This window comes from Phytophthora parasitica (genome assembly GCF_000247585.1).
Source record: "Phytophthora parasitica INRA-310 unplaced genomic scaffold supercont2.5, whole genome shotgun sequence".
Taxonomy (NCBI): domain Eukaryota; phylum Oomycota; class Peronosporomycetes; order Peronosporales; family Peronosporaceae; genus Phytophthora; species Phytophthora nicotianae.
In genome coordinates, this window is record NW_008648991.1 from 1,164,960 (window position 1) to 1,186,424 (window position 21,465).

General features: G+C 50.3%; 12 protein-coding genes across 17 annotated transcripts; 4 read left to right on the forward strand and 8 right to left on the reverse strand.

The window, feature by feature from the left end:
* Window positions 1-62: 62 nt before the first annotated feature.
* PPTG_04688 (hypothetical protein) lies at window positions 63-2,356 on the forward strand. The gene is made up of 4 exons (XM_008896950.1): window positions 63-312; window positions 381-518; window positions 576-694; window positions 756-2,356. Exons 1-4 carry the CDS (start codon window positions 106-108, stop codon window positions 1,873-1,875), a joined length of 1,584 nt encoding a protein of 527 aa, XP_008895198.1. The 5' UTR covers window positions 63-105; the 3' UTR covers window positions 1,876-2,356.
* On the reverse strand, window positions 1,857-3,521 carry PPTG_04689 (hypothetical protein). 5 transcript variants are annotated; one of them, XM_008896955.1, is made up of 9 exons: window positions 3,255-3,521; window positions 3,137-3,158; window positions 3,034-3,070; window positions 2,938-2,961; window positions 2,798-2,875; window positions 2,457-2,736; window positions 2,327-2,392; window positions 2,061-2,237; window positions 1,857-2,003 (listed from the first exon to the last, which is right to left on the reverse strand). In XM_008896955.1, the coding sequence occupies exons 1-9, from the start codon at window positions 3,283-3,285 to the stop codon at window positions 1,951-1,953; spliced, it is 768 nt and encodes a 255-aa protein (XP_008895203.1). In that variant the 5' UTR covers window positions 3,286-3,521; the 3' UTR covers window positions 1,857-1,950. The 5 variants fall into 5 exon arrangements, with proteins under 5 accessions (XP_008895203.1, XP_008895199.1, XP_008895202.1 ...); XM_008896951.1 differs by having other exon boundaries at window positions 3,222-3,521; XM_008896954.1 differs by having other exon boundaries at window positions 1,857-2,237; window positions 3,222-3,521.
* A 26-nt stretch (window positions 3,522-3,547) lies between these two features.
* Window positions 3,548-4,223, reverse strand: PPTG_04690 (hypothetical protein; the record flags this gene model as incomplete). The annotated part of the gene is made up of 2 exons (XM_008896956.1): window positions 3,548-4,017; window positions 4,074-4,223. 2 exons carry the CDS (start codon window positions 4,221-4,223, stop codon window positions 3,592-3,594), a joined length of 576 nt encoding a protein of 191 aa, XP_008895204.1. The 3' UTR covers window positions 3,548-3,591.
* A 104-nt stretch (window positions 4,224-4,327) lies between these two features.
* On the forward strand, window positions 4,328-5,780 carry PPTG_04691 (hypothetical protein). The gene has a single exon (XM_008896957.1). It carries the CDS (start codon window positions 4,350-4,352, stop codon window positions 5,673-5,675), a length of 1,326 nt encoding a protein of 441 aa, XP_008895205.1. The 5' UTR covers window positions 4,328-4,349; the 3' UTR covers window positions 5,676-5,780.
* On the reverse strand, window positions 5,592-6,696 carry PPTG_04692 (tRNA-intron endonuclease). Its single transcript, XM_008896958.1, has 3 exons — window positions 6,630-6,696; window positions 6,261-6,565; window positions 5,592-6,198 (listed from the first exon to the last, which is right to left on the reverse strand). The coding sequence occupies exons 2-3, from the start codon at window positions 6,557-6,559 to the stop codon at window positions 5,700-5,702; spliced, it is 798 nt and encodes a 265-aa protein (XP_008895206.1). The 5' UTR covers window positions 6,560-6,565; window positions 6,630-6,696; the 3' UTR covers window positions 5,592-5,699.
* On the forward strand, window positions 6,642-7,948 carry PPTG_04693 (hypothetical protein; the record flags this gene model as incomplete). Its single annotated transcript, XM_008896959.1, has 1 exon — window positions 6,642-7,948. A coding segment is annotated over one exon (1,168 nt), but the record flags the coding sequence as incomplete, so codon positions are not given.
* Window positions 7,949-7,957: 9 nt separating this feature from the next.
* PPTG_04694 lies at window positions 7,958-10,069 on the reverse strand. Of its 2 annotated transcripts, XM_008896961.1 has the most exons (4): window positions 9,242-10,069; window positions 8,596-9,174; window positions 8,353-8,519; window positions 7,958-8,291 (listed from the first exon to the last, which is right to left on the reverse strand). In XM_008896961.1, exons 1-4 carry the CDS (start codon window positions 9,847-9,849, stop codon window positions 8,233-8,235), a joined length of 1,413 nt encoding a protein of 470 aa, XP_008895209.1. In that variant the 5' UTR covers window positions 9,850-10,069; the 3' UTR covers window positions 7,958-8,232. The 2 variants fall into 2 exon arrangements, with proteins under 2 accessions (XP_008895209.1, XP_008895208.1); XM_008896960.1 differs by having other exon boundaries at window positions 7,958-8,519.
* Window positions 9,872-10,923, forward strand: PPTG_04695 (hypothetical protein). The gene has a single exon (XM_008896962.1). It carries the CDS (start codon window positions 9,928-9,930, stop codon window positions 10,570-10,572), a length of 645 nt encoding a protein of 214 aa, XP_008895210.1. The 5' UTR covers window positions 9,872-9,927; the 3' UTR covers window positions 10,573-10,923.
* PPTG_04696 (hypothetical protein) lies at window positions 10,623-12,723 on the reverse strand (the record flags this gene model as incomplete). Its single annotated transcript, XM_008896963.1, has 4 exons — window positions 10,623-10,853; window positions 10,915-11,043; window positions 11,112-11,931; window positions 12,002-12,723. The coding sequence occupies 4 exons, from the start codon at window positions 12,721-12,723 to the stop codon at window positions 10,623-10,625; spliced, it is 1,902 nt and encodes a 633-aa protein (XP_008895211.1).
* Window positions 12,724-12,846: 123 nt separating this feature from the next.
* On the reverse strand, window positions 12,847-14,939 carry PPTG_04697 (hypothetical protein; the record flags this gene model as incomplete). The annotated part of the gene is made up of 7 exons (XM_008896964.1): window positions 12,847-13,059; window positions 13,122-13,291; window positions 13,368-13,582; window positions 13,663-13,916; window positions 14,000-14,091; window positions 14,156-14,233; window positions 14,474-14,939. The coding sequence occupies 7 exons, from the start codon at window positions 14,937-14,939 to the stop codon at window positions 12,847-12,849; spliced, it is 1,488 nt and encodes a 495-aa protein (XP_008895212.1).
* A 336-nt stretch (window positions 14,940-15,275) lies between these two features.
* On the reverse strand, window positions 15,276-18,442 carry PPTG_04698 (hypothetical protein; the record flags this gene model as incomplete). The annotated part of the gene is made up of 2 exons (XM_008896965.1): window positions 15,276-15,356; window positions 15,416-18,442. 2 exons carry the CDS (start codon window positions 18,440-18,442, stop codon window positions 15,276-15,278), a joined length of 3,108 nt encoding a protein of 1,035 aa, XP_008895213.1.
* A 589-nt stretch (window positions 18,443-19,031) lies between these two features.
* Window positions 19,032-21,449, reverse strand: PPTG_04699 (hypothetical protein). Its single transcript, XM_008896966.1, has 3 exons — window positions 21,329-21,449; window positions 20,729-21,257; window positions 19,032-20,663 (listed from the first exon to the last, which is right to left on the reverse strand). The coding sequence occupies exons 2-3, from the start codon at window positions 21,014-21,016 to the stop codon at window positions 19,140-19,142; spliced, it is 1,812 nt and encodes a 603-aa protein (XP_008895214.1). The 5' UTR covers window positions 21,017-21,257; window positions 21,329-21,449; the 3' UTR covers window positions 19,032-19,139.
* Between the last annotated feature and the right edge of the window lie 16 nt (window positions 21,450-21,465).

Genomic DNA, 21,465 nt, shown 5'->3' on the forward strand with positions numbered 1-21,465 from the left:
TTCTGTTGATGATACCAAGTTGAAGTGGTTACCCGCTTTTCAGCCAATCAGTAGGCTGAATACCAAGCAGCAAACTCATCACTTCACGATTGTCGCCCTTGCCCGATGATCTTTACGTCTCGCCACCCGACGCTGCCTATTCCTGAGGACGCGGCGATCTGGAATGTGGTAGAGCAGCACGCACGCAATATTGGCGACAAGCCGGCGTTTGTCTGCGGCGTGACGGAGCGGACGATCTCGTACGCGCAGCTGCTCCGCATGGCCAAGAAGCTGTGCGCAGGTTTCGCTGCCAACGGCCTCAAGAAGGGCGACGTACGTGCAACTGGGAGGCTGAAAGAATACAATTGAAGTGACAAACTACTAATATTGACGTGGTGTAGATTGTGATCTTGCACTCGATGAACTGCATCGAGTACCCGGTGATCTTTTTGGCTCTGAATCGACTAGGAGCGATATGCTCGCCGTCCTCTCCTCAGTTCACAGCGCAAGAACTGGCTAATCAGATCGAAGCAGCTCAAGTATGTCTCGAATATTTGAACTGTGGTTGTTACAGTACAAACTGACGAGTTTTGCAGGCTGTGGCAGTGATTTCGCACAAGAAATTTGCAGCGGTGGCTATGAAGGCTGCTACAGTGCACGGAATTTCAAGCGACCAAGTGTACACGATTGGAGATGCTTCCTTGCAGACAATCGAGTACGTTTACATCTCTCCTAGCCTTAAACTCGCCTTCTAACAACTCCTTTTTCGGTATCAGACATCTGATTGAGCTGGATCTGCCCTTCCCGGACCTCCCTCCGATCGATCCGAACCAAATTGTGACGTTGCCCTTTTCCAGTGGCACAACTGGTCGTCCGAAGGGAGTGGAGCTAACAGCTCGTGCAATGTTCGCCGCGGGGATGATACCTGCCTATACAGTGGAGAAGATGGATTATCTTTTGGGCATGCTGCCATTCTTCCACATCATGGCCACTTTGATCTTCCACATCAGCCTGTACATGGGGATGTCGATGGTCGTGTTGCCGGGTTTCCAGCCAGACTCACTGTTGCGCACAGCAGAGAAGTACAAAATCAAACGACTCCATCTCGCTCCTCCGCTCATCAAGTTCCTCGCCAAACATCCGCTCGTAGCCAAGTACGATCTTTCAGCGACAACCCAAGCCAGTTCTGGCGGTGCACCAATGGGGATAGAACTGGAGCAAGCCGTTTTGAAGCGTCTTAACATACAGGTTCTTCAGAGTTACGGTATGACGGAGATTGCTGGCGTTGGAACGCACTCTTCCATCAGTTGCCACCGTGAAGGCTCGTCAGGAACGCTGTATCCCAATGTGGAACTCAAGGTGAAATGTCTGGAGACGGGTGCTGATCTGCCCGCAAACAAACACGGTGAGTTGCTCTTTCGAGGCCCGACGTTAATGAAGAGATATTTCAACAATCCAGTGGCGACGCGCGAGTCTTTTACTGAGGACGGGTTTCTCCGCACGGGAGATATCGGATATATCGATGACGATGGCTTTGTGTTCATCGTAGACCGACTGAAGGAGCTTATTAAGTACAAAGGACATCAAGTCGCACCTGCAGAAGTGGAGGACGTGGTGAACTCTCACCCTCAAGTGGCAGATTCAGGTTGTGTACGCGGTCACGATCTGGTGACAGGAGAGGAGATTCCAAAGATTTACGTCGTGCTGGTAGAGGGAAGCGCGTTGACTGCAGAAGAGCTGATGGAGTATGTAGCAATGAAAGTGACGGGGTACAAGCGCGTCCGCGAGGTGGAATTTATCGATAGTATTCCAAAGAGCTTGTCGGGTAAGATACTGCGACGTGTGCTTCAGATGCGGGAGAACGAGAAGATGCGAGCTTCTCTAAGTCGTCTGTAGTCGTGCAGATGAAATCTGGTATTTGGTTTTCCATTATTGCTAGGTTGTCACTACGCTACACTGAAGTCGTTCATTTCACTCATCGTTTTCATTGAGGAGACCCAGTCTGCGAATTGCTGCGAGTTGGTCTGTTCGATAGACGTCATGTTAGCACTAAGCGGCAATGTACCAAGAAGAAAATATACCTGGAATATGTGCCAGCGCTGCAATCGCCAGACCTAAAGCTGGTTGTTCGGGGTTTTCACACATGACGTGGTTGAAATTGACGAAGTGGAAGTTCTCGAAATTACGCTTAGGCAAAGTGGACTTGTACTGTTCCATCTCTTCCCATGGGCCATCACCAACGCCAACCACAATAATTGCTGTTGCATTTTCACACGCCGTTCGAAAAATTAAATGTGAGAAACTGCAAAAAAAAAAAAAAAATGACAACTTCTTGGGCTGAGCATACACAATGCATATCTGGAGGCTTCAACAATGGCTTGAGATGTTTCTTTCTTACTTGTAACCTGGCCGTCTATTGCTCACGACCACGTTAGCCTTATCGACAAGAACACTAGGCAAGTATGATGCATTTTTACCTGCGATGATGACGAGTATCTGGCACTTCTCACTCGCTTTGACTTGACAAATTGCGTGATAAATTATGGGGGCGAAGTTGGTGGGTCCTCCGAGCACGAGCTCAGGGGTAATCTCCTTATACCGCTTTAGTACGTGCTCCACACCTCGGCATGGGCTTCCGTCGGGAAGAAATGTGAACACACATTGATCAGCCGTACGAGAATCACCGAAACCAAATACGTGAATTGGCTTCTTGCTCTTGCGTGAATGCAGAGTGCGGCCGATGATGTTGATAACAATCTGCGGTGTATACAATAGTTAGCTTTAAAGCTGTTCTCTCGAGTACACCAAGTTGGCTCACCTGGTACGGATTGAGAATCGATCCTGTTGGATCAATGAAGTGCAAGCTACGTCCGCCGAGCGAAAGCTTGCCATTCCACTAGCACAAACAAGTAAGTATCTCGATCCCTATCACCACCCTAGTAAAACTCTATGTAATACCGTATTTGAGCGTGTGAAGTCGATCTGCGTCGATGTTCACCCGAACAAGTCTTAGCAAACTCCATCATCTGTCCAGATGGTCATAGTTCTACTTACGCCAATGATGAGATTAGTCGAGCGCAGTCCACTCCATCTAAGACGTTATTAACCACGTGGCTCAGGGCAAATTGAAAGCTCTACATTGTTGCAGTGCACCAACCTCAACGCACCCCGCAGCTCTCCTGTTCAAGTTAAACGGATGGCAGTCAGCTTCAATCACTTCAACAACAGGTCAGTTTGCTTACCTAAGGACTGGAACGCAGTGTCTTGCCACTCACCCTGTCGTTCCGTACTAGCGGTACAACCCATGACTTAATCTCGAGGGCGAAGAAGAAAAAATGTCATGGAGCTGGATGCTTTTCAGCTGATCGCTTCAAGGACCTGCTGCACGAAGAACGTTTGTTCTGAGATGCATTTTAACACTCTCGTTGAGCATGTACGGTTCGAGTGCACCGAGAAGCATGTGCAAACAATTCTCCTTTGTTGATCAAGTTGCATGATTCAGTTCGGAGGTCCAACTCAGGGAGTTGTCGGACGAGAAGAAATGCACACGTTGAATGATACAAATGATCCTTCGTCGTCATCATAAGAAGAACCTGTGTATATTATCACAGTCTACTCTTTGGACTCCTCGACGCTCTCAGCGTCGTCCTTGCCGAAAAAGTCCTGCCTATTCGCGTCGCTAGCTACTGGGATCCGGTCCCCTGTCGGAGGGATCTCGACGTGCGGTGGGTACATCCATACAGCCACGACCAGCTTTCGCACGGGTAAGGGGCGATACTTCCCTGACGGATCGGCAGTGCTTGGCACACGTCCACTAGTCGATTGACTGTCTCCATTGTCGCTCTGTACACGCTGCAGGACACTGGGGAGACCCGGCTCTTCGGCCACTTGCCATTGCACCGTCACGTCCGGCAGCTCGAGCGTGTGCGTGCCGTCCTTGGCCTTGGCCTTGATGAGCTGGTCCAACTGGCGGAGATCATCCATCTCACGCATTATCGACTGGAAGGCTTCGTCCTCGTCCAGCAGCTCCAGCACACGCTACCAGCTACAACATGAGACCATCTTTCTACAGCTGCACTAGAATTATGCCCCACCTGCACCGCTTTATCCGCTCCAGAGCCATTCCTGCCATTGAAATGAGCTAAATCCTGCTCCCTCACATTCACATTAAGCGTAATTGCATGTAGCCGCTCGTCATTGCCACTACGAGCCTTGAGCACGAAGGTGTTCCGTTCACGAAGCATTATAAGAAATTTAGAAATGGCTGCTTCGATATCAATTAGAAATGGCTACTTCGTACTTTGTCGAATGCGTATCTGAGACGTGCGTCACCAGCTCCTCTTTTTGGTCATCATTCGCAGACATCCGTCATGCTGTCGCCGTTGCCGCGTACGCCGGGCTTCCACCGCCCTTCCTTCTCGTACGATGCCGAGATCCCTCTAGAAGAGCAGCGCGAGGGGAGCGTGAAAAGTGCTGTCAAGGAGGCGCAGGAGGAGACGCAGGCCTGCTGGTTGTTCGCGCTCGTGGGTGTGGGCTACCTCTTCCCCTTCTCGGCGCTCACACAGCCTGTGGACTACTGGAACTTCCTCTTTCCGGACTACAACATCGAGTTCGCATTGACTTCCACCTTCATGTACACCAACCTCGTCTTCTTGGGCATCATCGTCGTCGTGTTTGGTAAACCCTGGTACAATGGCCGCATCGTTGGAGGCTTCATGGGGCAGCTCTTGGTGCTGGCGTTTGTGCCTACTTCCTACTTCTTCCTCACGTCCGAGAACGCCAATGCCTTTGCAGTACTGGGTGGCACCGCGGTGGCCTCCATAGCCACTGCATTCATTGACAGTTCCACCATCGCGCTGGTATCGCACTATCCCCAACGGGTACAGGAGAGTTTCCAGCTTGGAGTTGGACTCAGTACGCTCATCGGCAGTCTCTACCGAGACCTGACCAAGCTCGTCTTCCCGGCTAACGAATTATTAGCGTCTTCGCTCATTTACTTCTATACAGGAGCGCTCACTATTGCGCTCTGTATTGGGGCATTCTACAAGGTCATGTCGCTCAAGATCACTAAGAAATACTTACTCCGCAAGGCAGATAGCAGCGTGGAGCTTACCGAGCGCTCACCGCTGCTTACAGAGAAGCGACAGTCGGATAGCGACTCGTTCAGTGTCACTGGCCCTGCTCCGACCAAGTGGACGGTGTTGAAGAAGGTGTGGCACTTGGAGGCGCTGATCTTGATGGTCTTCCTCGCTAGTCTGTCAGTCTGGCCACCACTCGTCACGGAAATCAAGACGTTCAACTTCCCGTCGCTACAGGAGAGTGGCTGGTGGTCACTGATCCTGCTCACACTCTTCTCGATCAGTGACTGTGTCGGACGATTCATTGTGAACCATCGCTTTGGCCTCACACCCAGCAACATTTGGATCCCGATCATGGCCCGGTTCATCTTAGTTCCGATCATTATCGGCATCGTCAAAGAGTGGTGGCTGCAGAGTGACATTTGGTCGGTGCTCAGTGTGTTGATTCTCGGGTTTGGAAATGGCTACCTGGGGACACTGACCATCATCTTCGTAAGTGAAAGCGTCCACAGTGACGAGCAGCACCTTATTGGCCCCTTTACGAGCTTCTTCCTGAACTCTGGTCTTGTATTGGGATCGACAGTGGGTCTTGTGCTGGAGAAAGTTGTGCTGGGATAACTGGTTAAAAAATGTAACATTATGTTACGCGGAATTTCCTGAAGTTGTGAGGGTCTCTTCGAGTTGATGTTTCGGTCGTTTGGCTCTGTTCTTTTTCTTTACAGTCTTGGGTTTCTTTGATAGGACTGGTTGTTGCTGGAACGTGTAGGACTGCGGTCCGTCAGCTATCGAGGGATCCCAAAAGCGGATTGCAATGGCTTCGACAGTGTACTGGACGTCGTGGAAGCTGTACACACCGAATGTGAGGTCGGCTGGGCTGTCTTCACTGCCCGTTATTTCAGCAGTCACAGTACACAGCAGCACGGTCTTCTTGACATCTGCCGCTATCCTGGTGAGTGACTGGATGGTGTTCCACGACGAAGCTTCATCCTGCACGTATACAATGTATTCGGAATGAAATTCTGTGGCTGAGCCTCGATACAATACGTAGTGCGCTCCGTAGTTAAGTCCAGACTTTGGAATCCAGTCGAGGTGTCGAAAATGCTGGTAGACTATGAAGTTCCTCACGAAAGCCACACTCAAGCTGCGTAACAATCGATCAGCACCTCCAGACCTCGAATATTCCCAATCAATTGGCAACTTTACCTGTTAAACCGCTCCCACAATTCTCGTAATGGTTCATCAATTGGTAAAAGACCGTTGATCACTGCGTAGTATGTTTCTGGCAGTGACAAGTGGCGCCTCCTCTTGGTCTCCATTGTGTCATTCCCGCTAGTAACCAACTCATTTGACTCCTTTCCAACCGTTTCCAGCGACACTGGCGACGTGCTCAACGCTGTAATACCAAGCCCTGTCTTCTGGAAATCCTTCCGCGCCTCGTTATCTTCCGCTTCGAACGTCACCTCCGTCTCCAGTCCATTTCCCAGCACTTGCCAAGTCACCATTTAAACCTGTAACAAATTCTCAATAAGAATTATTTCCAACCAGAATATAACAATAGGGGCTTAACGTCACATTTGTAGCAATCATGGCGACAAGACCTGTTCCAGTGCACGTGGTGCTGCCGGCGTCGTCGCTGGCCCGCTCGCCCTCGCTCGAAGACGACATCAAGCCCGACATCGAGCGCCTGCATCGATCTTTCGGCTGTGAACTTATCCAGGAGGCTGGCGTGTTATTGCGCCTTCCACAGGTGGTGATGGCCACAGCCCAGACGCTGCTCCAGCGCTTCTATTATCGCAAGTCATTACGCCAATTCGACGCCTTCCGCGTTGCCGTGAGCTGCCTCTTCTTGGCCGCTAAAGTGGAGGAGAAACCCAAGCGTATTAAGGACGTAGTCGGCGTCTTCTACGCCATGTTCCGACGCCGCAAGTGGCAGCGGTCAACCGTCTCTCAACAGCTCGTGGACTTGGACGGCGCTACCTTCAGCCAGTGGCGTATGTGGCTTATCATGGTAGAGCGCCAAGTGCTCATTGATCTAGGCTTCAGTATCTACAGTGTCACGGAACATCCACACAAGTACGTGCTGTACTATGTCAAGGTACTGGATGGCAGCTCTGCGCTCGCACAACAAGCCTGGGGCTACATCAACGACAGTCTACGCACTGATCTCTGTGTGCGATACAAAGCTCAAGTCATTGCCTGTGCTGCCATCTTCTTGGCTAGCAGATTTCAAGGTGTGGCGCTGCCTGAGAACCCGCCCTGGTACTTGCTATTTGATGTGGACAAGACCCAGCTCTATGCGGTTAGTGTAGTGATCATGGAACTGTACAAACAGGAGAAGATTCAGTGGCTAGAGCCATTGACAGAGACTAATCCGTTCGAGGTGGATGACCACCCAATGGAAGAGGAAGAAGAAGTGGTGGAACAAGTGCAAGAGACTGACATGGACGTGAAAGTCGACGTGGAGAAGGTTTCTCCTCAAGAACCCGCATCGTTTTCGACCGAGGAGACAGCGGTGAAAGCTTCGAATTCGGCCGCGAAGGCTTCTGAACGACGCAGCCGATGGGACGATGGTCGGCGTGGTCGCAGTAGAAGTCCGGATTCCCGCTCCAGACGCTCTCGTAGTGGATCACGCGAACGTCGACGCGACTCATCTCGCAGCCGTCGACGACGCAGTCGTAGTCGATCAAGAAGTAGTCGAAGCCGAAGACGTCGCAGTCGAAGTCGAAGTTACGAGCGCCACAGACGTAGGTAGTATCATTGTTAACGGATGTCAACACCAGGAATCCATAGAATGCATCCATGATTTACTGAGACGTAAAAAGTTTGAAATGTGTCGGGACTCTCACTGTCCAGCTGAAACAATGAACCAGCCTTCTTGACTTCCAGAAGACACACGAAATGGTCGTCCTTTTGAAAGAGATAATCAGCTTTTCCATGAGTTTATTCTCTCGCCATTGGTCTCTGAACGATGACCCCATGCACAACTGGCGCTGCGAGTTCTCCCATTGTATCGATAATGCTCACGAAGAAGGCAAACGCGTCTCTTGCTCGCTCATATAGCTGCACCATACAACGAGCCTCCACCGAAGTCATGTTGATGAGATCCAACGAAGACTTTAAAACATCAGATATTTGCCACCAGGTATGCCTCGAGTACTTGGTCCATTAGATGTTACTACTGATTGTTAATAGTTAAGGATACCTCAGTGATGATTTCAGCAGCAGCGTGGCAACCTACAAAAGAAAAACCTTGTTGAGCACAAAACTGTTTTACTGGATGACAGCGTGTTCTTACCAGATAAGTATGCGGCTTGAAGAGCACCCTGGTGTTCATAATTTGTAGCTTCCCCAGCGAAAAATACGCGACTAGCAACAGGTTGGCGCAGTAAGTCTGGGTCTTCGTAAGTGCTATCCACAGTGACGCTGCTATAGGCACCTCGTGCCCACTCATCTTGATCCCATCTACTTATAAGATCACAATAATTCTCTGTAAGTGGCAATTAAGTGTGCCATAAGCTGACAGACTTAAACATCGTACCTCGTGATCAAGTTGCCAACAGGTTCCGGAATGTCAATACCAAACATGCCTTGCAACTGTAGGAATAACGCACGTGCGATCTCATCGTCGGAAAGTGTCTTGGAGATCGCTTCAGCTTTATCCCCAATGAGGTCACCTTCGAGAATAGGCACCCCCTTGACCCCGTAGTAGCTGAAGATCACCGGGAAATAAACACGATCGATCTCAGATCCAGTGGTGTCGCTAATTTGAGTGATGAACGAGGCGTTCTTGGGCCAGAAAGCTTCGGGGAACTGCACCATGACTTTCATACACTGGCCCATTTGTGATCGAGAGATAGCATCAACCTTCGAAACTGGCAGTTCGGGATAAAACTGGAGCTTTCCCGACTTGAGGAAGCCCAACGAGCACGTCACCACTACACGATCAGCCTTCACCTCGCTCCCATCAATGCACTTGATGACCACAGTATTAGTGTCTTCGTAATTTACCGAGGCGACGCAAGAGTTAGTGCGAATCATATTTTTCAATGGAGCAGAGAGATGCTTAAGAAAACTTTCCATTCCTGCAGGAACCAAACAATGAGCACCAGGATCATCTCTACAGATAAAACACCAACGGATTCATTAGTATCGTAACACTAATCAAGAGCGTTAACAAGTCTCACCCCATGAGATCGATCTCCCCGAATGCGTCGATCTGCATTTCGTGACTCTCACTTCCCATCCACGTCTCAACAAGATGCAGACACAGCGCTAACCTCTCACGAGCATTGGTCGAAGACACCACAACCTCCCGTAGTTCTTTATCTTCCATTAAAATCCCGTCCACCACCACATCCAGAGTTTTGCCTTCCACTTCTCCCGATAACGCCAGCTCCTGGATCTTATGAAGCAGAAGATCTTGCCATTCCCACGTCTCCTTCACTTCTTCTTCACTCAACAGTCTGTTACCCTCGTAGATCAAGAAACCTGGACATGAACTGGGATGAAGCCACGGGTTGCGAGCGCTGACCTCCTCCAGTTCGATACCAAATTTCTGGGCCAATTCAACCATCGGGTTCCCTTCTGTTCCATGAATCCACGCAGCCCCCGCTTCCACCTTAACCGGCAGCTCGTCACTAAACACTCGAGTATGGATCCGTCCACCGATACGCTTCTGGGCCTCCAGCACGCAGATATCTTCGAGCTTAAAGCGGTTCGACGCCAACAAGGCGCTCGCAGTGGCCACGCCTGCCATCCCGGCGCCGATGACCACCACTTGATACTCACTCATCTACAGGAAGCGACTGGCTATGCAGCCAAACGTCCCTCCCGGATTTGATTGTGACAAATTGAAGAACTTTACAAGACGATGGAACTACCCGAAGACGCCTACGAAGACGAGTTAATTGACGCCTTCGACGCCCCAGAGTCTGAGGCCCCGACGCCTACGAAGCCTCCCGCCACTTCACCGCCGTTTAATAGCGTTAATATTGGACAACCGATACGTCCGAAGGTTCAGGAATCTCTGTACCCGACGTTTAATGACACGCTTAAGAAATCAGAAGCTCCTATCGTGCAGCCGTCTAAGGCGAATAGCGTCGGTATTAAAGAGATACAGCAGCACAGTTTCCCACCTCCGCTTGTTCAAGTGTATCGGGAGGAAGAGTTGATGTCGGAGGAGGAATTACATAGAAAACAGCAGCAGATTGAGCGAGATATGCGAGTGTATCAAGAGCGGTTTGATCATGTGGCAAAAGCTCTGGCGGGGGAAACTGCTCATCAGATTCGGGAGCGCAAGAAGCGCGAGGTGGAACGACTGGAGCGACAGGAAAAGCGGCACGAGGCCATGGAGACGCGCTTGCAGCATCAGATTGAGAGATTAGAGGAGAGAGAAGAGCGACGAGCTCGAATTCAAGCGAGGCACCACCGAACGAGCAGAAGCCCGTCTCCTAGTAGTGATCACGAGGATTTAGACGTCTTAGCAGAGGATAATGGACATGACAAACAAGAATAAAGACGGCAACATTCACAACTTGGATGGTAACCAAGAGACCTAGTGAACGGCTAAGGCAACGACAGGGGCTTCGTTTCGCGAACGAGGTACGCGTAGGTATCCGGATCGTCCTTCAACAGAGGCTGCAGCTTGTCGTGGACCTCTTTGTGGTACGCGTTAAGCCACTTGATCTCCTCGGGCGTGAGAAGACTCGCGTCGATGAGTTTCTGCTGAATTGGAGCCATGGTGAGCGTCTCAAACTCGCAGAAATCGCGGTTAAGCGGACTCTTGATGTGATGAGCCTGGCAAAGATACAGTAGTTAAATATACGAAGCCAGAACCACGGAAATATACACGACTTACCTTCTTGACAACCATCACGCTTTCAATACGGATGCCAAACTTGCCGTCTTCATAGTATCCAGGCTCGTTACTGAGGACCATGCCGTCCTGAATCTTCAGTCCGTTCGGGTTCAAGCGGAACGACATCAACTAAAATAATTTAAAAAAAAAGTTAAATAAAAAAGTTCCGTAAAATGACTCGGCATCTAGTTACTTACCACACCCTTTTCGTGTACGTTGAGGAATGCACCCACACCATGGCCCGTTCCGTGACGGTAGTCCAGACCAGCTTTCCACAATGGTGCACGCGTAATAGCGTCGAGTTTGACGCCTTCCATCTTGTCCGGGAAGACAGTGCTGGCAAGAGCAATATGCCCCTTCAGCACGTGAGTAAAGCAAGACTTTTCATACGCAGTAGGCTGTCCGAAATGCAGCGTCCGAGTCACATCGGTCGTGCCGTCCAAGTACTGAGCTCCAGAGTCGTTCAGGTACATGGCAGACGTCGACATTTTGGAACATTCTCCACGTTTCGGCGAATAGTGGATGATGGATCCATTAGCGCCGATCGACGAGATGGTGTCGAAACTCAGTGACACGTAGTCTTTCGCTTGGCTACGGAATTGTTCCTGCTTGTCAGCGACGAGAACTTCGTCCCATTGGTCCTCATTGCCAGCGTCCATCTCCTTTTCCAACCAGCTGAAGTACTTGACAAGCGCAGCACCGTCACGCAGGTGTGCCTGACGCATTCCTTCAATCTCCACAGCACTCTTAATAGCCTTCTGGGCCATAACCACGGACGTATCTTCCTTACGGTTTGCAGCGGGGATGGCTAGAAACACAGCGACGTTGCACTGCGCAGGGTCCACCAGAATCTTTGTATCCTTGTTTGATGCAGTTAATGCCGATACCTCCTTCAACATACTCGAGTAGGGTTTGCATTCTACACCGCTAGGACGCAAGTGCTGCGTCACATCGTCCTGATTGGCTGCGTCCAAGAACAAAGTCGCTTTATCCGGCGTCACAACCGCGTATGACGTACTGTAAACAGCAAATAAACAATTAAAAAATTAGCTTATTTAGTAGTGAACATTGCAGTTGGATCACTCACACGACGGGGTTGAACTCGACGTCATTGCCACGGATGTTAAAGAGCCACGCGATGTCGTCCAGAGCCGTGAGCACGATGGCGTCTGCTCCCTTGTCCTTCACTGCTTCTCTCAAACTCTTAAGCTTGTCTGCAACTGAGCGTCCAGTATACTCGTCGGAGAGGAAAGTCACTTGCGACGGAGCTACAGCTGGACGGTCCTCCCAAACGAGATCCACGAGGTTCTCGGTCTCATGCAGAGCCACCAGCTCGATCTTCGTCTCTTTAAGCACTTTGGCGAAGTTTCGAGCCGCCAATACAGACGTCAAGTACGGGTCAATGGCCAGGCAGCTGTCGTTAGGCAGATTCTTTTTAGTCCACTGCTCGATGGAAGGAACACCCGGTTCCTCGCTCTTCATGAGCGTCCAGTCGTCGCTCAGCTCCTGTTCCGCCTGTAAGAAATAGCGGCCATCCGTCCACATAAACGCTTGATCGGGTGTCACCAGTGCGGTACCATTGGAGCCCGTAAAGCCCGTGAGGAACTCGCGTCGCTTATGCGCATCTCCAACATATTCGCTCTGATGCGCGTCCGCTGTGTCGACTAGGAAAGCTTGCAATGGCCGACCTGTGAGCTCCGACGCTGCCCCTTTCTCCGTCTTGCCCAGGAGATGGCGAAGGGGCAGCAGACGCACGTTCGTGCGGCTCATAAGCACGCGCAGCTCTCGTAGCTTCTCGGCTGGCAGCATGATCCAATTCACTTCAAATACTATTCTAATGCAAAAAAAATAGGGAGACACAAAATGGGACAATAAATAGGTCTTGCCTTTTCTTCCTAGCCCAAATACTGCGCGGTAGTAACTTCAACTTGGTTATGACACTGTGCACGAGGTTTTAGAGTGGTCTCGGGGTGTCAGAATTTGGTCTTTAGCCTGTGGATACGGCATCGTTTCCGGCTCGTGCTCTATACTCCACCCCGTACGCAGCGCGATCTCTTCGGCTAGTACTTTGGCGATCTTAACGTGACCGCTGACTGCGTAATGCATCATGGACGCATAGTCCTCTTTCTCAAGCCCCTCTTCCACCTGTCATCAACAGATCTTAGTAATAATATTCAGCCGATTAATTTATGCAATACTGTTCGTACCTTGATGAAGGCGTAGTGCATCTTGTTGTCGTGTTTGCTAACCTTGGAGATGGCTACCTTGATGATCTCCTGGAGCTGTAATGACACAAACTTCCGGTTCGTTTCCGAGTCTTCTGAGCTCATGCAGCCGTCGTCGTAGACTACGCAGAAGATATGTGCGTCCGGGCGGTCTATTTAGATGAATAAAAACGGTAATGTCAGTACATTATTTTTTTTTTCATTTTTTCCACCTCATCAAATACTTACAAGAGCGCACTTCCAGCAAAAACGTCGCGTAGCCCGTAATAATGTCCGTCTCCGCGGATGCAGGAGGCGATAAATCGTTGATACCAAGGTTGATCACCACGACGTCAGGTATCCAGCTGGCCATATCCCAGTCTCCCGGTCGGGATGCAAGTGTACTTTTCCACAAGGCCGGCATGTTGGGCCCCCAATCTGCAGAGTTGCTGTGTACGCCCTTACTTTACAGGCACAATAACAAAACGTGTGAATTGAGTTAGAAAAAAAACTTAGTGAAGCTCAGTTTAAACGGCATATTTACCCGCTCCACGCCAGCACATGCTCTTCAGCATCAAACATACGCGCTGTAATACATGCGTAGCCATTGTAGACGTTTTCCATGCGTCCCTTCATACCGAACAAGTTCTTCGCACTGCTAGCCTTGCCTTCGTTGCCAAAGCCACACGTATCCGAATCGCCAATAAACTCCATTTTCCGTACGGGTTGAGGCTCTGGCTGATCCACAGGAAGAACCTCTGCTTTTTCCTCGACAATAAATCCGTAAAATGTACAAACCTGTAGCCAGATACCAGCAAAATAGCGAGAAGAGTTGTTAAAATCCACAATTTCAACCGCTGCGCTCAGACAGTGATCCTTACCTTAAACGTAGACATCGCTCCTCGCATTTGCGGCTCTGTCCGCTTGCAAATTCGGATCGTATACTCCGTCTCGGCGTCCAAATCCGCCGCCACTGTAAAAAAAATAACGTTAGTAAAATATACCAAAGAACTTCTTTCAGAAGTTCTTTATCTCACCATCGCAGCAGGTTGCGTTTAGTGATGCGCGGAGGATACAACGCAGTTCATTGTTCACAAAAACGTTAAAGTAGTTGCCTGGAGCACAAAAACAAATAACGTCAGAGCCATCCAGTGACCAAAAACAGCAGTTTTGGTCGATTGGCGGGGCGTCGGACCAAAAATGAGTTCAGAGCGTGGCATGTCTTCAACCGGTCACTTGACCTCATTGAATCAAACCAGTCACACTTGATAACTCAGCGATCTTTCTCTCCCGCCTCATGCCAATCAATCTGACGCCGTCAACATTGCGCCCTTGTAGCTACGTGAATAACCTACCATCGCCTTTGAGTCGAATTGCGACGCTGCTGGTGCCTCGTACTGAGATCTGGAAGGCCACAGCGGGCCAGTCGAACTGCACCGTGTTGATTTTCGTCTTCCGAGCGGACTGCGCGCCGTGGTGCAGCAGGCGGCCCGTGTACTTAATGAGGTCACGCGCACAAGCTGGCACGAACCGGAAGGAGCCGTCCTTGTACTGCGCTACGTCGAACTTGTACACGTTGGGCGAGGTGTCTGTGGGCTCGTCATCGTCGCCCACCGACGTTCCACGTGAGATGGCGAGTACGCGCGTTTCTGTCATGCTCGCAGGCGGGTGGGAACTGAGAAGCAGCGATGCCAACGCAGTCAGCGGAGGACTGTTGTCGTCCCGGCTGCCCCCGCTGTCCAACCGGGACGTGCGGCGCCGAGCGAGCCAGCGCCCGCGCGAAGACGCAGGCGGTTCCTCCTCCATTTGCTCCTGGTGCATTCTTACTCAGGTCAAAGAAAGCAGTAAGATAGGTCCTGTGATAAAGCATATCATGTCGCGTCGATAATTGCACACGAGAAAGTGCAAAAACTGCAAAATGGGTGTGTCATCCCTCCTATCACTTGCTAGAGTAACAAAAAGATTATGTCGCTCGGATGGTTGACGTCTTGGCGTGAGCTATGAGACGGGCACTCCTACATGGGTACACTTTATCTTGACTCGAGCTCTGCACTGCAGTCAGCCAGCATGATGCTGCAACCATTGGACAATGCTCGGAGATGTTTCTGTAGCAGCATAGCTCCGGTTAGTCTATTGCAGCCGCTACTAAATAACCCGTTAAGTACTTGCCTTGGCGTCAGGCCACCGGTTCTTGGACAACTCCAATATGCGCAAGTTCCGGTATTCATCCCATGTAGCCTGTAGCATGTATAACTGAGCCGTAAACGATAAAACTCAAGTAAAATAGCATCACCTACCACATCTGCCTGCTTCTGAGCGACCTCCTTCTCGCTCCGATACTTGGGGGCAGCATCGAACAGCTCGCTGATCACTTCAGACTGTAGATCCATCTCTTGCAGCCGCATGTGGTCGAAGAGCAACACTTCTACCAGTGACTCTGCCACCACGCTGCATTTGGATGACGAGTGTGTAGGATCGAGGAATCTCGACTCGCCAAACACAGCAGGGGCTACACATTTCTGGACCAGAGCGTTCTTATCGTTGGATGAAAGCTTGTCTTTCAGACGACGCATGGGCAGCGACATGGTTAGTGGTGGGGCTGTGCTTAGAGATCTCACGACTGGAGGCGTTTGAGAGAGCATCAAGCCATCGCGACGTCCACGACGGTATTTGCGAGCCCGTGTACGAGCTTGGAAACCCAGTGGCCAGTCAGGTTTCGCGATAAGGCGGTGGAATGGCGGAGGACCTTTATCGTCTTCATCTTGATCGCGCCGACTTCCTCCAGGACCTTCACTATCACTACTGTCCGAATCACTATCGTCTTCATCGTCCTCATTCCATCCGTCAAAATTGGCACTGCGTCTCAATTTCCGACGACTTAGTGGTGCATTATCAAAGTCCTGGAAAACGGAGCAGCTTCCCTTCCACAAGACTATGAGGTGTCTTGGCTGCTCATTCTGTTCGAGCAGAACATCACCTTTGCGGAATCGTTTCCTCTCTGATATCCCTACAACGTGACCGAGTTCACTTGTAGTGAGCAGACGGAAACCACGTAGTTGTTGTAAGAAGGCGAAGATGTCTTGGTTCATTTGCGACGTCACTGCACGGATCGTCGCTGCGTAGTCACCTGGCCATAGAATTCCGATTTCAGCACACTCGTCCGCGATAAGAGATGCCTGGGCGGATATCGTGAAGCCTGCACACCCGAAAACTGAGCCAGTCCCAAGGTGGTGAGTTGTCACTGTTGAGCCGAAATCAGTAGTTCCGACACGTCTACGGATACTGAGTCTTCCTCCTAGCAGCACGTAGAAATTCTGCGAATGAGCCTCTCCAAGTACAAAGCTTTTCCCACATGCTACTACATCGTAGTCCAGTGCTTGTGCTACTTGAAAGAGCATTTCATGTGAAAAATCTTGGAAAAATAATAACGTTTGTAGTCTCGCTACAATGGCACTGAGCATCTCGAGTGAACGTTCTGTTGATGGACATGCCAATGCTAATTTATCAGGTGTGGGCTTGCCAAAGAGATGCGCGAATAGTCCGTCTTCCAAGTCACATTTGCTGAGTCCTCTGGTTGGCAATACACTCCGAGGAACCGAGGATGAATTGGTACCTCGCTTAGTAAGGGTACTTCCAGTGCTAGCCGTGTGAGTCCCCGAAGCGACTTCACGCTTGCAATATTCATCTTGTGCTTCAACAAACTGTCCCATGCGCCGATACATTAGTCCGCGGTTCTGCAAATACTTGTCATTCTGTGGATCAAGCGTCAAGGCCTGCGTAAGTGCTTCTAGTGCAAGAGCATCTTTGCCAAGTTTGAGTCTGGCAACACTGAGATTGAAGTGAGCTTCGTGCATTGACGGATCAAGCTGCAAGCACGCGAGGAACTCTGTTTCAGCTCGAACATGTTCCCCTCGAGCGTCGTAAAGAGCTCCTCGAAGCAGTCTTGCCAGCTTCTCAAGCGTTGAATTCGGGGTCCGTAGCGCACGGTCGCAATGCAAAAGCGCTTCATCTAGACGCTGTTCACAGTACAGCATGTACGCTTTCCCCACGATGAGATCTCGACCTTGTGCACGTGGATCGATAACGACGCAGTGGTTCAGTAGAGGGTCTTGAGGCACAGGTCCAGGTGGTCCGGAGATATGCACTCGTTCATAAAGATGTCGATCGATTCTTGTCTGTAGTTCTTGAGGGCGTGTGTAGATCAGTTGGCTCACCTGCTTTGGAGAAGGCAAAGGAGGGATTTTCTTCTTTACTTGTGTTGTTCGTCCAGTAGAGCCGAAGGACGGTGAAATGCACGTGGTTAATGGTGTATCTGGTCTACCTGGAGATGTGGAGCTAACGTCGATATCAACACCAAGGACAGAGTGTGGAGCAGACGCGAGATTTGCTTGGAGCGTCTCGCGTTGACGAAGACACTGCTTGCGTTGGTTCAGGCTAAGCTCCAATAGCATTCCTGGTCGATCGAACTTGACTGAGCTTGGTCGAGTGTTTGGCACTTCGGTTGTTGGCAGTCGCTTGGATCCAGTAGCTGAGCCTGGTGGGGTCGCTCGTGTCTTATTAGCGGCTTGGTTGTCAGCTTGCGGCTTCCGACTTGGAGATTTCTCATCCTGTGTCGACTGGGTCGCTGTTCCGCGGCATCGAGTGAGTTCATTTTGTGCAACCGTAAGTGAACGCAAAAGTTTGGCGATGCGTTGTGTCATGATGTCGGGTGCAAGTCCTTGTTCAAAGTAGCCACAGATTCCTCCTTGCTGAAGTGCACGTGCCAGCAACTTCTGTGCCTCATGATCGGTATTGAAAGAGGAGTCTACCAGCGCTGCAACGGGTGTTCGGAAACAACTACGCTTCATTTCTCGTAAAAACGCGAGTGCTGGACTAGTAGATGCAGTTTGATCATTGCCGATATCTAGACGTAGCAGGATAAAATTCACCTGGAAAAGCCCTAGCAGTGCGAAGGCCCGTTCGTTGCTGGGCGCTACGAAGATTTCGAAGCGCTGTTCGAGCTCGTCAGCCAGGTTTTCTCGTCGTAACATATCTGGATCCACCAGCATTATCCGATAATGACTTCCAGTGAAGGGGTCTATAACCACAGTCCGTTGGTCGAGTCCGTGCTGGAAACCTCGCGTGCGCCGGTCGACCTGCATGGCGCGATTTTTCTTGACTTTGGTCAGAAATCGCTTGCCAGCGGTGGTAAACTGCGTGTTAAAGATCGCCTCACTGGGACGCGGCTTTTGTTGGACTTGCGCATTCGATGTCGAGGCTTTACGAGGGGCTTTTGACGCATTAACACCTGCTCCTACCTTGGCGACAAGCGCGCCGACCATCATGATGATGAAGTTCGATCGATGCACAGACTGTGAACAATTAATTAAGAGCCTTATTTCAAGGTCGAAACCAAGAATAGGCAACACCTTACATGTAGCATTGATAGTAGTAGGAGAGATAACTAGGCCAAATAATCGGTCTTCGTAAACACCCACAGGAAGATATTGTAGCTGCAAAGTTCTTCGCTTCTACCTTAGGTGTGCGGATTTTTCTCGAGTAATTGACGGATTTGTTTCGAGTACTTGTATTCGAGTAATAATTCCAATAAGGATTTGCTACTACCAGGAGTAATCTACCGAGTAAACTAAAAACATTGGCTAGTCGTGTCGTTAAACCCCTGTTGACCGCTTCCGCCAGTTTGCTGTTCCGACGCCTGTGCAGCACCTTGATATCCTCTGGGATACAGGAGGGATATACATCCTGATACAGATACACTGTGATACACGTGCTACCATGTTTGTCGCCCAAAATGACACCTCAGAGACTTCGAGCCAGAATAAGAGCAACCGACAGGTCTTCCTTGAAAAACATCGGAGGCTATCTACATAATCTCATTGCATATTTCATGCTCGACAAACCTCCGTTTATATCGCTTACTTGTAGGTGATCCAACATTCACTTGAAATTATTCTTTTCCATAAAGATGTATTCTGTTTTTGGTAATATCTTTAAGGTTCCTGAAAGCCCATTCAGATCTCACTAAGTTGCTTCATTATCGTGGTCGGTGGCGTTTATATCCTCGATATTGAGCATGAACGTTCCGTCGCCACAAAACTTGTCGTGAAGCCACGCGCCAGCGTAGCAAGTGCTATCTGGTACCGTGTAGCGGCCGGTGCCATGACGCACATCGTTGAGCCAGTCACCTTCGTACTCGCACCCATTGGCGTATTTGCATACCCCGTGACCGCAACGTACACCACCTACCCATTTGCCGTCATAGTGCGCCCGAGTTCGAACGTCGTCAAACACCCCAAAGCCATTCCGTCGACCATTGCGCCACTCTCCGCAGTAAACAGACCCGTCACGCAGCGTAGCAACCCCGTGTCCAGAACGACTCCCGGTTATCCAGCTGCCCTTGTACACCTCGCCAGACACGTGGTGGCTTTCACCTTGACCGTGCGGCACACCATCACACACTTCGCCTTCATATCGGCAGATACCATTCTGACCGTCTTCGTATCCTTCAATGCAACTTCGTTCGCGAGTATCGAGAACATCATCGACCCATGAGCCCACGAGTTTTGTTCCATTCGAGAACGTAAGTGTTCCTGTGCCATGCTTTCGATCGTGCATCCATTGACCTTCGTATTTTTTCGGTTGTCGCTGGTGAGCTCCACTATAGGAGTCTGGCAAATGAAACTCATAGATCCCGTAGCCGTGGCGCTGATCGTTCTCCCACAGGCCAGCGTACATATTTTGGCTACTAGCGTAGCGCATGACACCTTGTCCACAGCGCTGATCATCTCGCCAATCACCATCGTACTCGTCTCCATTGGCATACGAACACTTGCCTTTGCCGTGACGCTGCTTCTGATCTGCGTTCATTTCTCCAACATACACGTCTCCATTACTCAAAGTCTTCGTTTTAACCGGGTTTTCATCCGCTTGTCGCTGAGCTTCTTCTGCCTCACTAGGAAAATCTGCCGGTGTCTTCCAGAAATCCAATGCTGTCGTTGAGTCAAGAAATGACTGTGGTTGTCCAGGATCCGGTATTGGAATGCCACCAAACAGGAAGAATCCTCGGTTATCTGGACGTATCGCTATGCCGTGGCCCATGCAACTCTTAATTCCAGCCGCTGGCAGATGTACCTCACGGATACGTGCATGTTGAGGCTCAAGGATGATCATTGATGATGAACATAGTGCAGGTTCATACTTGGAGAAGCCTCCAAAGATCACAATTGCCTCCTGGGGGTTGCAAGATTTGTCGCCCGGTTCACTGTCCTTGATTCTACGAATCAGCCCTGTTTCTTCGTCGATTGGGAGTTGTAAGGCTAGCGCTGTAGCGCAACACCGTGCAGTGAGGACACGAGGTATGAGGCTGCTTTCAGGATTTTCGCCTGGTATTGTGATGGCATTCCACGTGTTGGCGACTAAATCCAAGACGTGGATCGACGAATTCATTGATAATTTTCGTGTGCCTCCAAGAACCACGACCTTATCTCCTCCACCAATTGTAACAGCATTATGGTACGCCAACGGTAGTGGACTGTTACCAGTAGGCTGCATTCACAGTAACAGTTAGCAAAAAGGTGCAGTCAAATGTTGCGTTGGGGTGTAGCACGTACCGAGAGCTGCTGCCAGCGTGGCTTGTGTCCTGGAGTATTCACTGTCAGCATCCAGATATCCGACAAAGTTGCACCTTTAGAATTCTTTCCTCCGAGGACGAGAATGCCTTGAGTAGGCGGGCTTTCTGGGTCGCTAGTAGTTTCTCGATATACAACTGCAGCACTGGCATGCCACGCTCGCTCGCTTGGAGCAGGTAAAGGTGGAATAGTAGGATCTGTGCCATCTCCACTGATCGGAGTGATATCAATGCAGTATAGGACGTCTTCCTCGTAGCTGATCTCGAACATGTCGCCTATGAGCCCGTTCAGTGAAACCTCGAAGCCAACGCTCGGATCTAGTGGCTCACCGCCAAAGGTGTAGGCTTTCTTGTCCAGCGTGACCACAGAGTGGCCGATACGGTGAGTGAGCTCCCCGTGGACATCGTACCCAGTGAGCCATTTGGTAGTGTTCAAGTCAAACAAATCCAGTCGTGATACGCTCGTGAAGCTCTCACTTGGCAATTCTTCTTTGCCTCCAACAATCACAGCGCTATTGACAAGCAAAAATGCAGGAATTATTATGTGATACACTTTTCAAGAAGACACAAAAACTTTTCCTACATGTGGCCATTTAGGATTCCTGTGCAGGCTCCAGACAAGCTGTAACTCTCGTGGGGCTCTCGGTGCTTCCTCTCTAGTGTTCGAGATACGTGGATGCCCCACGATGTGAAATTATGAGACTTGACAACACGAGTCAG

Excerpts from the sequence above, each read along its gene's own strand:
- PPTG_04691 (XM_008896957.1), top strand. The coding sequence starts at position 4,350 with ATGCTGTCGCCGTTGCCGCGTACGCCGGGCTTCCACCGCCCTTCCTTC.
- PPTG_04689 (XM_008896951.1), bottom strand. The coding sequence starts at position 3,285 with ATGGGTTGTACCGCTAGTACGGAACGACAGGGTGAGTGGCAAGACACT. Across the intron at positions 3,071-3,136 it reads GAGCTGCGGGGTGCGTTGAG|ATGGAGTGGACTGCGCTCGA; the intron begins GTTGGTGCACTG and ends ATAACGTCTTAG. Across the intron at positions 2,876-2,937 it reads ACTTCACACGCTCAAATACG|TGGAATGGCAAGCTTTCGCT; the intron begins GTATTACATAGA and ends TGTTTGTGCTAG.
- PPTG_04688 (XM_008896950.1), top strand. The coding sequence starts at position 106 with ATGATCTTTACGTCTCGCCACCCGACGCTGCCTATTCCTGAGGACGCG. Across the intron at positions 313-380 it reads ACGGCCTCAAGAAGGGCGAC|ATTGTGATCTTGCACTCGAT; the intron begins GTACGTGCAACT and ends GACGTGGTGTAG. Across the intron at positions 695-755 it reads GCTTCCTTGCAGACAATCGA|ACATCTGATTGAGCTGGATC; the intron begins GTACGTTTACAT and ends TTTCGGTATCAG.
- PPTG_04692 (XM_008896958.1), bottom strand. The coding sequence starts at position 6,559 with ATGGTGACTTGGCAAGTGCTGGGAAATGGACTGGAGACGGAGGTGACG. Across the intron at positions 6,199-6,260 it reads TTGTGGGAGCGGTTTAACAG|CTTGAGTGTGGCTTTCGTGA; the intron begins GTAAAGTTGCCA and ends ATTGTTACGCAG.
- PPTG_04694 (XM_008896960.1), bottom strand. The coding sequence starts at position 9,849 with ATGAGTGAGTATCAAGTGGTGGTCATCGGCGCCGGGATGGCAGGCGTG. Across the intron at positions 9,175-9,241 it reads GGGGAGATCGATCTCATGGG|AGATGATCCTGGTGCTCATT; the intron begins GTGAGACTTGTT and ends TTTTATCTGTAG. Across the intron at positions 8,520-8,595 it reads GTTGGCAACTTGATCACGAG|ATGGGATCAAGATGAGTGGG; the intron begins GTACGATGTTTA and ends TCTTATAAGTAG.
- PPTG_04695 (XM_008896962.1), top strand. The coding sequence starts at position 9,928 with ATGGAACTACCCGAAGACGCCTACGAAGACGAGTTAATTGACGCCTTC.
- PPTG_04699 (XM_008896966.1), bottom strand. The coding sequence starts at position 21,016 with ATGTTCGAGATCAGCTACGAGGAAGACGTCCTATACTGCATTGATATC. Across the intron at positions 20,664-20,728 it reads CACGCTGGCAGCAGCTCTCG|CCTACTGGTAACAGTCCACT; the intron begins GTACGTGCTACA and ends CTGTGAATGCAG.